Source organism: Miscanthus floridulus, chromosome 4 (genome assembly GCF_019320115.1).
Source record: "Miscanthus floridulus cultivar M001 chromosome 4, ASM1932011v1, whole genome shotgun sequence".
Classification (NCBI taxonomy): Eukaryota; Viridiplantae; Streptophyta; class Magnoliopsida; order Poales; family Poaceae; genus Miscanthus; species Miscanthus floridulus.
The window spans coordinates 96,919,700-96,930,261 of NC_089583.1; the positions used below are offsets into that span (position 1 = coordinate 96,919,700).

At 51.2% G+C, this 10,562-nt stretch overlaps 1 protein-coding gene across 1 annotated transcript; it reads right to left on the reverse strand.

Moving 5' to 3' along the window:
* Positions 1-292: 292 nt before the first annotated feature.
* On the reverse strand, positions 293-8,205 carry LOC136548862 (ornithine decarboxylase 1B, chloroplastic-like). The gene is made up of 2 exons (XM_066540236.1): positions 7,983-8,205; positions 293-1,524 (listed from the first exon to the last, which is right to left on the reverse strand). Exons 1-2 carry the CDS (start codon positions 8,203-8,205, stop codon positions 293-295), a joined length of 1,455 nt encoding a protein of 484 aa, XP_066396333.1.
* Positions 8,206-10,562: the final 2,357 nt, after the last annotated feature.

Here is a 10,562-nt window from a genome sequence, read left to right on the forward strand (position 1 = left end):
CCTCTCTTTTTTGAGCAAATTGGGCAGATGCTCTGCCTTTTCATTTAGTAGATGGCAAAAGAACAATCTGAGATGTTACATGTACAGAGTTGCGCGAGGAATAAAAAAGGAAAAAAAAGGAGGAGGAAGGAATGCCGACATCAACACCAGGAGCAGCAACTACTGAATATGCTGCTTCTGCTTCTATATATTGGCTTCTCTGTTCATTCGCTCTGTTAAAATATTTAAGGCGAACTGCAACCACCCCACTCCTCTCTACATCCATCGTTCCCGACGCCGTCGATGTTCTTGCTCAGCTGGAGTACGCCACGTAGATCTTTATCTCCGACGTGTCGAACCCGTTGAACTTGGAGCCGGCAGCTGTGCTGTAGGCGCCCATGTCGTCGAAGATGAGCCAATCGCCCACACTTATCTCCGGCAGCTGGTGTTCGGTCCCCATTCTGTCTTGCGCGTCGCACGTCGGCCCGAATACCGTAGACGTGTGCGTCTTCTCGCCGGGGCGCGGGCTGGCCAGCGGTCTCGGACGCGGATCGTACTGGTCCATGAGTATGCAGTTCAGCGAGCCGTAGAGCCCATCGTCGATCCAATACTCGCGCACCTCACCGCGCGTGCGCTTCCCGATGACTCGCGCGGCGAGCGTGAACGCTGTCTCGGCGAAGTACCGCCCGGGCTCGCCGATCACCTCCACGCACGGCAGATCGCCGAAGTAATGCAGTAGCGCATCGTTGATGACCGCCGCGGCTTCGCCGAATGTAGCACCCGCTGTGAATCCGCCGCCAATGTCGAGGACGCGCATGGGAGGCATGCCGACGGCGACGGCCTCGTCGAACGCCGCGCGCGCGGCCTCGATTGCCCCGCGGTACACGTCCACGCGGGACACGCCACTCCCGACGTGGAAGGAGACGCCGGTCACGTTAATCCCCGAGCGCTGGGCGGCGCGCAGGAGCGGCACCACCTCATCGGCGTGCGCGCCGTACTTGGTCCCCAGGTTGTACTTGGCCTCGGCGCCGTCGGGGCCCTTGAGGCGGAGCAGGAGCTCGCACTTGGGGTGGCAGCGCTTGACCTTGGCTACCTCCTCCTCGGAGTCGTAGGTGGCGAGGTTGACGCCGACCTCCGCGGCGTACTCGAGGTGTGTCTCGGGCTTGCAGGGGTTGGCGTAGACGATGCTGCTGGGCTGAACTCCGAGCCGGAGCACGGCCTCGATCTCGGCGCGGCTGGCGCAGTCGAATCCCGCGCCGAGCGCGGCGAGCGCGCCGAGAATCGCCGGCTCGGGGTTGCACTTGACGGCGTAGTAGGGGCGCACGTCGGGGAGCGCGCGGCGCCACGATGAGAAGAGGTCTAGGACCTTGTTGAGGTCCAATACATGGAAGGCGCTCCGCTGGGCGGGGTTGGCCGTGTCGACGATGGAACGGATGATTCCGGTGACGGCGTCCTTCTCCTTGAGCGCGCCGCTGGTGAACGAGACCAGCTTCTTGTCCTTAACGCCGGGGGCCAACAGCACGGTCTGCATGGGGTGGCCTCCACCTAAGGATGAAAACGGAACGGAAATATCCCGAACCGAACCGCATCGTTTTTTTATATTTAATCCGATCGAATCCGCATTTTCTTGTCCGACTTTACCGTTTTCGCTTTCGCATTTCAGATGTTTCGTATTTCAAATGTAAAAGTAGAAAACGGTTTAGACATTTTTCCGATCGTTTTCTACTTTTCTACTTTTAATTTGAAATATTCCGAATTGAAAATTCGGTTTAAACCGAATTTGGCCAACTGCACAGGTCATACAGCCCAATTACAGGTTGTTCACCACGCAGCTGTGTTCTTTCTACTGGTGGCCAGCTGCCCTCTCTTATAGACGGCGCTCAGCCTCGTCTCTCTTCACCTCATGAGATGGTGCTAAATGTCAGGAAACCGGCAGCATCTACACGAAAGCCCACCTGGGCCATAGCCCATCAAGCTCATCGGTTTAACCCCCACCTGCAAAGTCAATCATTTGATAGTTTTTGCATCAGCCGAATAAATCTTTGTTACTCAAAAGAAAAATCTAAATAAATCTTTAAAATAAAATACTACATCTATTCTAAAAAGATTAATAAAATTATTCTGACTCAGTTCGAGTTCATGTTTCTATAATATGCACTTGTTAATTATTATATGCACTTGAACTTGATCATGTATGCACTTAGTCATGCACTTGGTCTACGGGTCGGTATTCCGTATTGAGTTTTCGTATACCGACCGTGTTCGATATAATTCCGCTCGAATTGTTTCGTTTTCGAAATTCTCGATATTCCGTAAGTTCGTGTTCGTTTTCGTGTTCGGTTTGTCCGCTTTCGTTTTCGTTTTCGTATTCAAATGTAAAAGTAGAAAACGGTTGAGGAGTTCTCCGTTCGATTCCGTCCGTTTTCATCCTTACCTCCACCCATGGTGCTGACGAAGAGGAATTGGCAAACACTCCTCGAGCAAAGTGAGCGTTGCTTTTAACTAAAACCAAATATTGAGATGAAACAGGTGGCACACAGTTAGTTCCTCGTAGCCGGGGTGGTGGGAAATTGAGATGCGTTTTCACTCAAATTTCGACGCATTCACGCAAGGATGTATCGAGAACATAGGTTATTAGGCTGTGTAAATCTTGCAATGCGCTTCATGCCTCGCCAATTAAAGGTGCATTTGGTATGGATCTAGATTCTCGTAGAAACGTTTCAGATTTAGATTCTCTTAAATAATGTTTCAAACAATGAATCAAAATTATTTTATGAAACCGTTTGACAAGTATAACGGATTCAGATCCATAAAATATATATTTTTTTTTTCTAAAAAATCGTAAAAATAAAAATATGTTTCAAAAAGTTCTGAACTTTTTTTAGACAAAGAATAACTTAACTACAATCCATTTTTAACTCGTTGCATTAGAAGAAAGTTAACTGGAAAAAAATATTAAACATAACTAAGAATGGAGAGAAGGAGAATCAAAACTACCTTCTGGCCGTTTCGCGTTTGTACGTAGAAACGCTGAATCGTTTCAGTTGCGAATCACCGGTGAAAAATAGCGTTTGGAGCCGATTCTACTGTTTCCCTGGAGAAACCGAAACGATTCCTTCAGCCTGTTCGTTGGTTGGTTTCTGGGCTGATAAACTCGACTGGTGCTGGTTTGTTGTGAGAGAAAAATACTGTTGGCTGGCCGTGCTAGTTTATTGTAAGAGAAAAACACTATTGACTGACTGATAAGTGAAACCATCAAGCGAACAGGTCGAACAGACCTAACTCACCAAAGTGGGACAACCGATGGCAAGCGAGCAAGGAGGAATCGACGATGACTTGGTGAACACCACTATTGGTTTGCTCGGCATGATTGTGCTCTGTGGTTGCCCTTTTATAGCACCAGGGGGGAGTGGTGTCCAACGAGAGCCGCGACGCGCGTTCCACGCCTCCACCGAGGAGTGGGTTAAAGTAGGCAGGGGCAGCGTGCCAACGTCTGCGCGTCCACGAGACCGCGAGCAGGGCGTGTGGGTTGGTTCTTGGTTGGTGCCGGCGTGCCGCGGCTGCAAGGTCAGATCAGTTATTCAGTTTGCACAGCAGTGCAGCACCAGCACCCCACGCCGCGCGGGTGCACAAGACTAGAGCGTCCATGGCCGCGAATCCGCGATGCCGCGCGCTGCTGGTGCAGCCATGTACAGGCAGCCGCGCTGGCCCTGGATCGTGTGGCGGTCGCACACGGCACACGGCGAGTGCGTGTGCATGTAGTCACGCGATGCCGCGCGCGCGGACGCAGGGGGCATGGCATGCATGGTGTAGGTATGCAGATACTTGGCAGTCCTGCTGCAGCTTGCGTGACGAAGTGACGATCGCCTCCACTGGCGTGATGAACGTTTCCTCTTTTCCCGGTTGGTTTCCGGACCTTTCCTTTCTTCCGGTGTGGTGCGAATCAGGTCTTTCCATCCACATGCTTATATCGTTCCTAGGTGTGTTTTTACAGCCCTCCGAAGTTACTCCCTCCATCCCAAATTATAAGACGTTTTAACATTTCTAGATTCATAGCTTTTACGTTAAATCTAGACATAACGTATATCTAGATGTGTAGCAAAAGTTATGAATTTAGAAAAGCCAAAACGCCTTATGAATCTATAATATGATAATTACATGTACAGTGGCACCGCTAGAGAAAATTAGAAGGAGGTTTCACTTGCCTTGTGTCTTGTGTGCATGGAATTTTAGTCATTATAACTAATTTTTTAATTTTTGGGATGCATTTGTACCTCCAAAGCACACTATAGCTTTCCCCCTATGCACATATACCTTATTAGAAGATAGAATTCTAGATAGTATACTAGGTATGTAACAGAGCGACACCAACTAATTCAGAAATCAACTCGATCCCTGAATGTTTCTTGGCGGTGGGATGAGCGGAAGAATAAATAGCGGGTGCTATTTCCACTTTTGGACACTATTTTTCCGTGTCCCTCTTTCCTTTTCTGTCCGTGTGGTGCACTTTAAAGCCATCCGTTACCACCACTTGATCCTCATAAGTCCTTTGTCCTCTCTAATTATAAAAACAAAAATCATGGAACAAAAAATATGAACAGAAGTTATTGAAACATTAGTTAGAAATATAATTTTGGGAACATAAATAATTGAAACATAAATTAGAAAAAAAAAGTTATGAACAAAGGTTATTAAATAAAAGAATTATGGACAAGTTACTGGAGCAAAACTTAGCAACAAAATTTAAGAATAAAAGCTTATGAGACAAAAGGATAGGAACGTAAGTTATTGAAATAAAAAAAAATGAACAAACTGTAGGAGAAAAATTTCAAGAACAAAAGTTATGAACAATTGAATTTGTATCACAAATTTATGACCTGGCACAAAGTTTAGAAACGAAAATAATAGAACAAAACACTTTCGATAAAACTTGGAAACACAAATTTAGAACAAAAAATGGAAATAAAATACAAAAAAGACTCAAGGGTTCACTATGCTGCTCTGCAAGCTTGTCTGGATCGCCACTTCCTCACTGCTTCCAGCCATCCCATGGGGACTTCTCTCGCGGTTGTCAAACGAGAAAAGAGAACAATAGGAGTAAAGAAGAACTCAATGCACCTTCCGACACCCACGTGTAAATGCATTAAGTGGAGCTCTGGCGAAACCCTAGCTCCCCCCGCGGCGCTACCTTCTTCCCCTCCCCTACCCCCTCCCGCCGCCATGGCCATGGTGCCCCCGCCCCGCCCTGGCCTGGCCACCTCCACCGCTGCTAAGGCCCCTAAACCGCCCGCCGGCCTTCCTCCCCCAAACCCCTTTCCTTCTAAGGTCACTGAAGTTTGGGAAGATTAGAGGGAGAGCTCGCCGGAACCCTAAGGAGCAGATCTAGGAGGAGGAGCAGGAGGCCTACCTCGTCAACACTGCTAGTGCCAAAACCTGCCACTATTGCCGGAGGGGAGAGAGGGAGGAGCTGAGTGGGAAGAAGAAGGGGCGCAGGTGCGGGGAGGAGGTCGCTGCCGGGGAAGAAGTCAGTGAGGAAGAGGTCACCGGGGAGGAGGTCACTGGGGAGAGAGAGCGCATTGGGCAAAGGAGAGGAGGAAGATGATTGAGAGAGAGAGGTGGGACGCGGTCACGCGGGTGTGCGGGCGAGTGTGCGTATGGGTGGATTATAAGTCGGTCGAGCGTAATAAAATCTTTACCTTTTCACAACACAATAAAATAAAAACTAATTTTGTCGTGGTGTGAACGGCAGGTTCTAATCCTAAAAAACATAGGGGTCTAAGCATAAGAAAACAGGACTGAAAATGAAGGATTTTGAGCTCATGTTGGACGCCGTGTTCATTTCTAGAAAAGGGTATTTCTGCGAAAACGGCAGGACGTGGCTAGGATGCTGAGGTGGCGCCGACGTGGCACCACACGACTGTTGGTATTTGATAGTGTGAACAAGAAAATAAGAATTCTACAAGCGCACAGATATACCATTGTAGCATTTTACCAGGAGTATTCCAGGTATCGTTATTTATATTTACCACTGGGAAGGATGGTGTCAAGAAAGAGATGGATAACTTATATTTATGATGAATCGATAAACTAAACACATACTCTAAGCAGGGGTAAATCAAAAGATAATAATATATATGATAAGTATAAATACTCAGAGAGACTCCTATATAGCAATAGCTAGTTGTCGAGGACCAATACTAGGGTACTCGAAGAGGAGGAGCTAATAACCATCAACACTGATACATCCGAGCAGTCAAGAGCGCAACTACAGCTCCAACCAACCCTCAGGTGCACAAGCTCCGCCTCGCCCGGCCTCTGGGGGTGGGTTCCGCCTCACCCGACACCGAGGCCACGGGCTACGCCTCGCCCGACCTTTGGGGGCGGGCTCTGCCTCGCTCGACACCGAGGTCACGGGCTCCGCCTCGCCCGACCTCAGAGGGCTGGCTCCATCTTGCCTGATCTCTGAGGGCTGGCTCTACCTCGCCCGGCCTCTGAGGGTAGGATCCGCCTCGCCCGACCTCTGGGGGTAGGCTCCGCCTCGCCCGACCCTTAGGTCTGCACTCCGCCTCGCCCAACCTCGAGGCCAGAGGATCCGTCTCGCCCAATGGAGACCCATACCACCGCTAACTACTCCAGGTCCAAGCGAATGGGCCTGGGTCAAAACTCTAACACCAGGGAGGTGATCGGCATGCCCTAATATAACCCGTGGCCATGATGGGCCATACCTAGGGATTCACACCAGGAATAGCGTCGGGCGTACCGGTGCTGTTCTGCCTAACCCTCATATGGGCACTAACAAGCATGTCAGTTCACCACGACGTCCGTCAGGATGGAGTGGAACGCCATGATCGGGAGACGATGCCTGCGCATGGCGCCAGTGACGGATAGGGCTGTGACGTGGAGCTATCCCTATTGACGTCTACAGGGTCGACTTGACCCGAGTGAAGGAAAAGAAGGACCCAACGATCCTAGAGGACTTCTTCTCCTTCTTATTCTCCCCTTTTCCCTCGACTGTAACTCGTGCTTTCCGTTGGCCAATAAAAGGGAAAGCAGGGCATCCCATGAAGGGGACTCGGATCAATCGCATCGCAACACAAACACACAACTAGGAAGCGACCGAGCCCTCAGCACCTGTTCACTTCTCTCACTAGAGACTTGGGACCTATCCCTCTCTCGACCGTTTGTAACCCCTACTACGAACTTCTAGTGCTACTAACACGAGCGACAACAGCAAACTAGACATAGGGACATTCTTCCCGAACCAGTATAAACCTCATGTCCACTTAGCACACCATCTAGGCTAGACGCGCAATATTGGAAATTTACTAGCCGGTGACAACTCAAAACACCAACAGTGGCGTGCTAGGTAGGAGCCTTTTGCGCGTCTCGACATCCACACCAGGCCTCGGATGGCTAGTCACAACCTCAGCTGGGTCCTGGGCGCGCACGTGAGCTTCAGGGACCTGGACTTCATTGTTACGACGGAGGGAGAGTTGGCGACAGCTCCCGCCGCCATCCGACCTCTCCACTCTGTCAGCCTCGATGCGATCGCCGAGGCGCTTGAGGAGCTGCAGTTGCACGCACCGGAGGCCCGCACCCCCGAAAGCGACTAGCTCCTTGACTTCGACTATGAGAGGTTAGTGCACCAGCTCGACGCCTTCTGAGGATCCCGACCGTCTCAGGAGGATCTGCGCCACCTCAACTTCTCGTTCACCAATGTCATGGCGCAGCTTGCCAGAGGGGAGCCGCTCTCTCCGGAATACTTCATCTAGAGTGGCCCGATAGCACTCCTGTCCGGTCTCCACAACGCCACAGAGACCAGTGGCAACCCTGTGGCGCAGCGCATGCCTCCATCCCTTTGTGAACGATGAGTTCATAGGGATGACCAAATATGTTGTGGAGCCTTTCCACGACCTCCTTGTGGGAGAATTGGAGTCGTCCTTCAACTCTAACTCCAGCAGGGGGAGCCGTCACCCCTCTCGTGAGTGTTTCATGGCAGGTACCCCCGAGGGACATGTCGAAAGCATCCACGAGGAAGAAGCTACCCCAACGAACGACGTCGATGGTGAGGTCAAGAGGGATGTAGGGGCCCCATCTCACTTGCGGGTGAAGCAGCTGAAGGCCTGACACCAAGAGCTTGAGGAAGCGTGACTCCAGCTCGAGCAAGAATGCGCGGAGCTCGATCGAGAGATCGAGCGCCACGGACACGGTGGGCGCGTGCGCCATAGCCCACAATGTGAACCAGAGGATCATCGAGGATGATGAAACCCTCCCACACTTCACCTGGGTGAGCCAGAACATCGCCGCTGCGGTGGCCTTGCTTCAGGGGCTTCTAGGGCCTACAACGCCTGAAGACCGTTAGGCCCATCGCGAGATTCGCATGCTACTTGAGCGTGCGGCGGCACAGCAGGCCAAGAGATCACTGTCTCGGCGATGTGAGCTCGATGCTAGCCAGCGCATGCCCTTAGAGCGACCCAACAGGGACGTGTCAGTCCACCAGGCATCACAAGATAGCAGGCTACGCACCACGGTCTTGGTACATGAGCGTCTCGGCTGCAACCGAGAAGCGCGTGACACCCTCGATGCCCGCAGGCGTGCCCACGGTGATCTGAGGGAGGGAGCTAGCCGTGGCTACCACCCTCGTCATGGGGGACGCTACGATAGTGGCAAGGACCGAAGCCCAAGCCCTAGCCTACCAGGAACTTAGGCCTTTGATAGACACATCCTCAACGCCGTCTTCCCGCTACGGTACCGGACACCAATCAACATCCTAAAATACTCTAGGAAAATGAACCTCGGACTATGGCTCGAGGATTATCAGCTTGCTTGCCAAGCCGTGGAGCAGATAATGATGACTTCATTATCTGCAACCTTCCATTGTTCCTAGCCGATTTGACGCAAACATGGTTGGAATACCTTCCGCCCAACATAATCTAAAGTTGGGCGGACCTAAAAGAAATCTTCGTGGGAAATTTCTAGGGCACATATAAGCGTTCTAGAAACCCATGGGATCTCAAAAACTACCAACAGAAGGTCGGAGAAACCCTTCGTGGACACATCCGACGCTTCTCCTAGCAGTGCGATGAACTATCCAATGTCGCTGACCCCGACGTCATAGGAGCCTTTCTTTCTAGGACCACCTGTGAGTCTCTGGTTCACAAGCTAGGACATAAGGGTCCGCAAACCACCAAGGAGCTCCTCGACATCACCACTAGCCATGCCTCGGGCGAGGAGGCGGTCGGAGCGATCTTTGACCGCCTCAAAGGCAAGGCGAAGCGGGACGAAGACGCCGACAAAAGCGCTTCCAACTGTCCCGGTAAGAAGAAGAATAGGTAGTGGCACGAGAGCTCGCTCGTGGCCCCCAGCCGACTGCAAGGGGGGTCGGAAGCTCATGGAGGGTACCCCGGACCACTTTGAGAAGCTGCTCAAAGAGCCAAGCCCAAACCATTCTTTCCCTGTCGAGCACCTATACAAGGACTGCGACCTCTTGAAGCGGTTCTTGTCCGGAGGCTCCGACAAGGGGGAGCATAGGAAGGAGCCTAGCTAGATGAAGCGTGCAACGTCGCCCTCCTCCACTCAGCCAAGATGGCTATGATGCATTTGCTCACCAGCGTGATCAGAGTTTTTCTCCACACCCTAGGCTTCTTTGGCCTTAGTCACAAGAAGTGTCGATGCGCGTCTAAAAGTTTGTCCACCTGGCCAACTTTCTCTGTGCCCGACCCCCTATCACGTTAAGACCTAGGAGCTAGGGTTGCAGGAACAAGCTCTGAGTATAGCTGGTCGAACTACGAGAGACCTATGCCTTAGCGGCTATGGCGTCTTTGCTCACCAGCGTGATCAGAATTTGCTCACCCACACCCCGAGCTTTACGACCTTAACGACGAAAAGGGTCGAATGCACTAACCTTTATACAAAAAGGGGAGAAGGGCTAATGAGCTGTTTAGCTCTAACGAAATTTAAGAGCTTGTCCATTTATTACAAGTTTGCTGCCTGGCTTATCTTCCTAACTAAATTTTTGCATGAGATGTTCTCATCCTCTATCTCCATAGGTAAGTCCTATTCTAGCGGGGCAATACAAGTCAATCGGATAGCTTAGCCATTGCCGAGGGATGGGAAGGGAGCAGCAGGATGCCCCATGCGGGTTATGCCAACCCCGTTACGAACGATGGACCCGAACTTCGCTCGTACATATCCGCTAAGAGCTCCCTGAACCCGTCACTCATGCCATTGAGGTAAGTCCTATGTCAGCGGGCCACCCAAGTCGATTGAACGATTCGGGCCACTACCAAGAGACGGGTCACCCTTACTTTACGCGCATTAATTTCGCTATCGAGCCCCCGACCCCAGCAATGGTAAGGGGTTGGGTCTTGCTTGGGGGCTGGCAAGAGTGTCTATTTGGTACACATTCTTGATGCCCGACCTGTTTCTCATGCTAAAACTTAGAGGCAAGGTGTGCAGAAACAAACTCTAAGTAAAACTAGTCAGACCGCTAGAAACCTATGCCCCGCACGGCTACGACGTTTTTGCTCACCGGCGTGATCAAAGTTTTTGTCCCCACACCCTAAGCTTTAGCATCCACCTTC

What these genes read in the sequence shown, in the direction of transcription:
- LOC136548862 (XM_066540236.1), bottom strand. Translation starts at nt 8,205, where the DNA reads ATGGCGCACGCGCCCACCGTGTCCGTGGCGCTCGATCTCTCGATCGAG. An exon ending in TTTCGACATGTCCCTCGGGG is followed by an intron (nt 1,525 to 7,982) that starts GTACCTGCCATG and finishes TTTCATCCTTAG; the next exon opens with GTGGAGGCCACCCCATGCAG.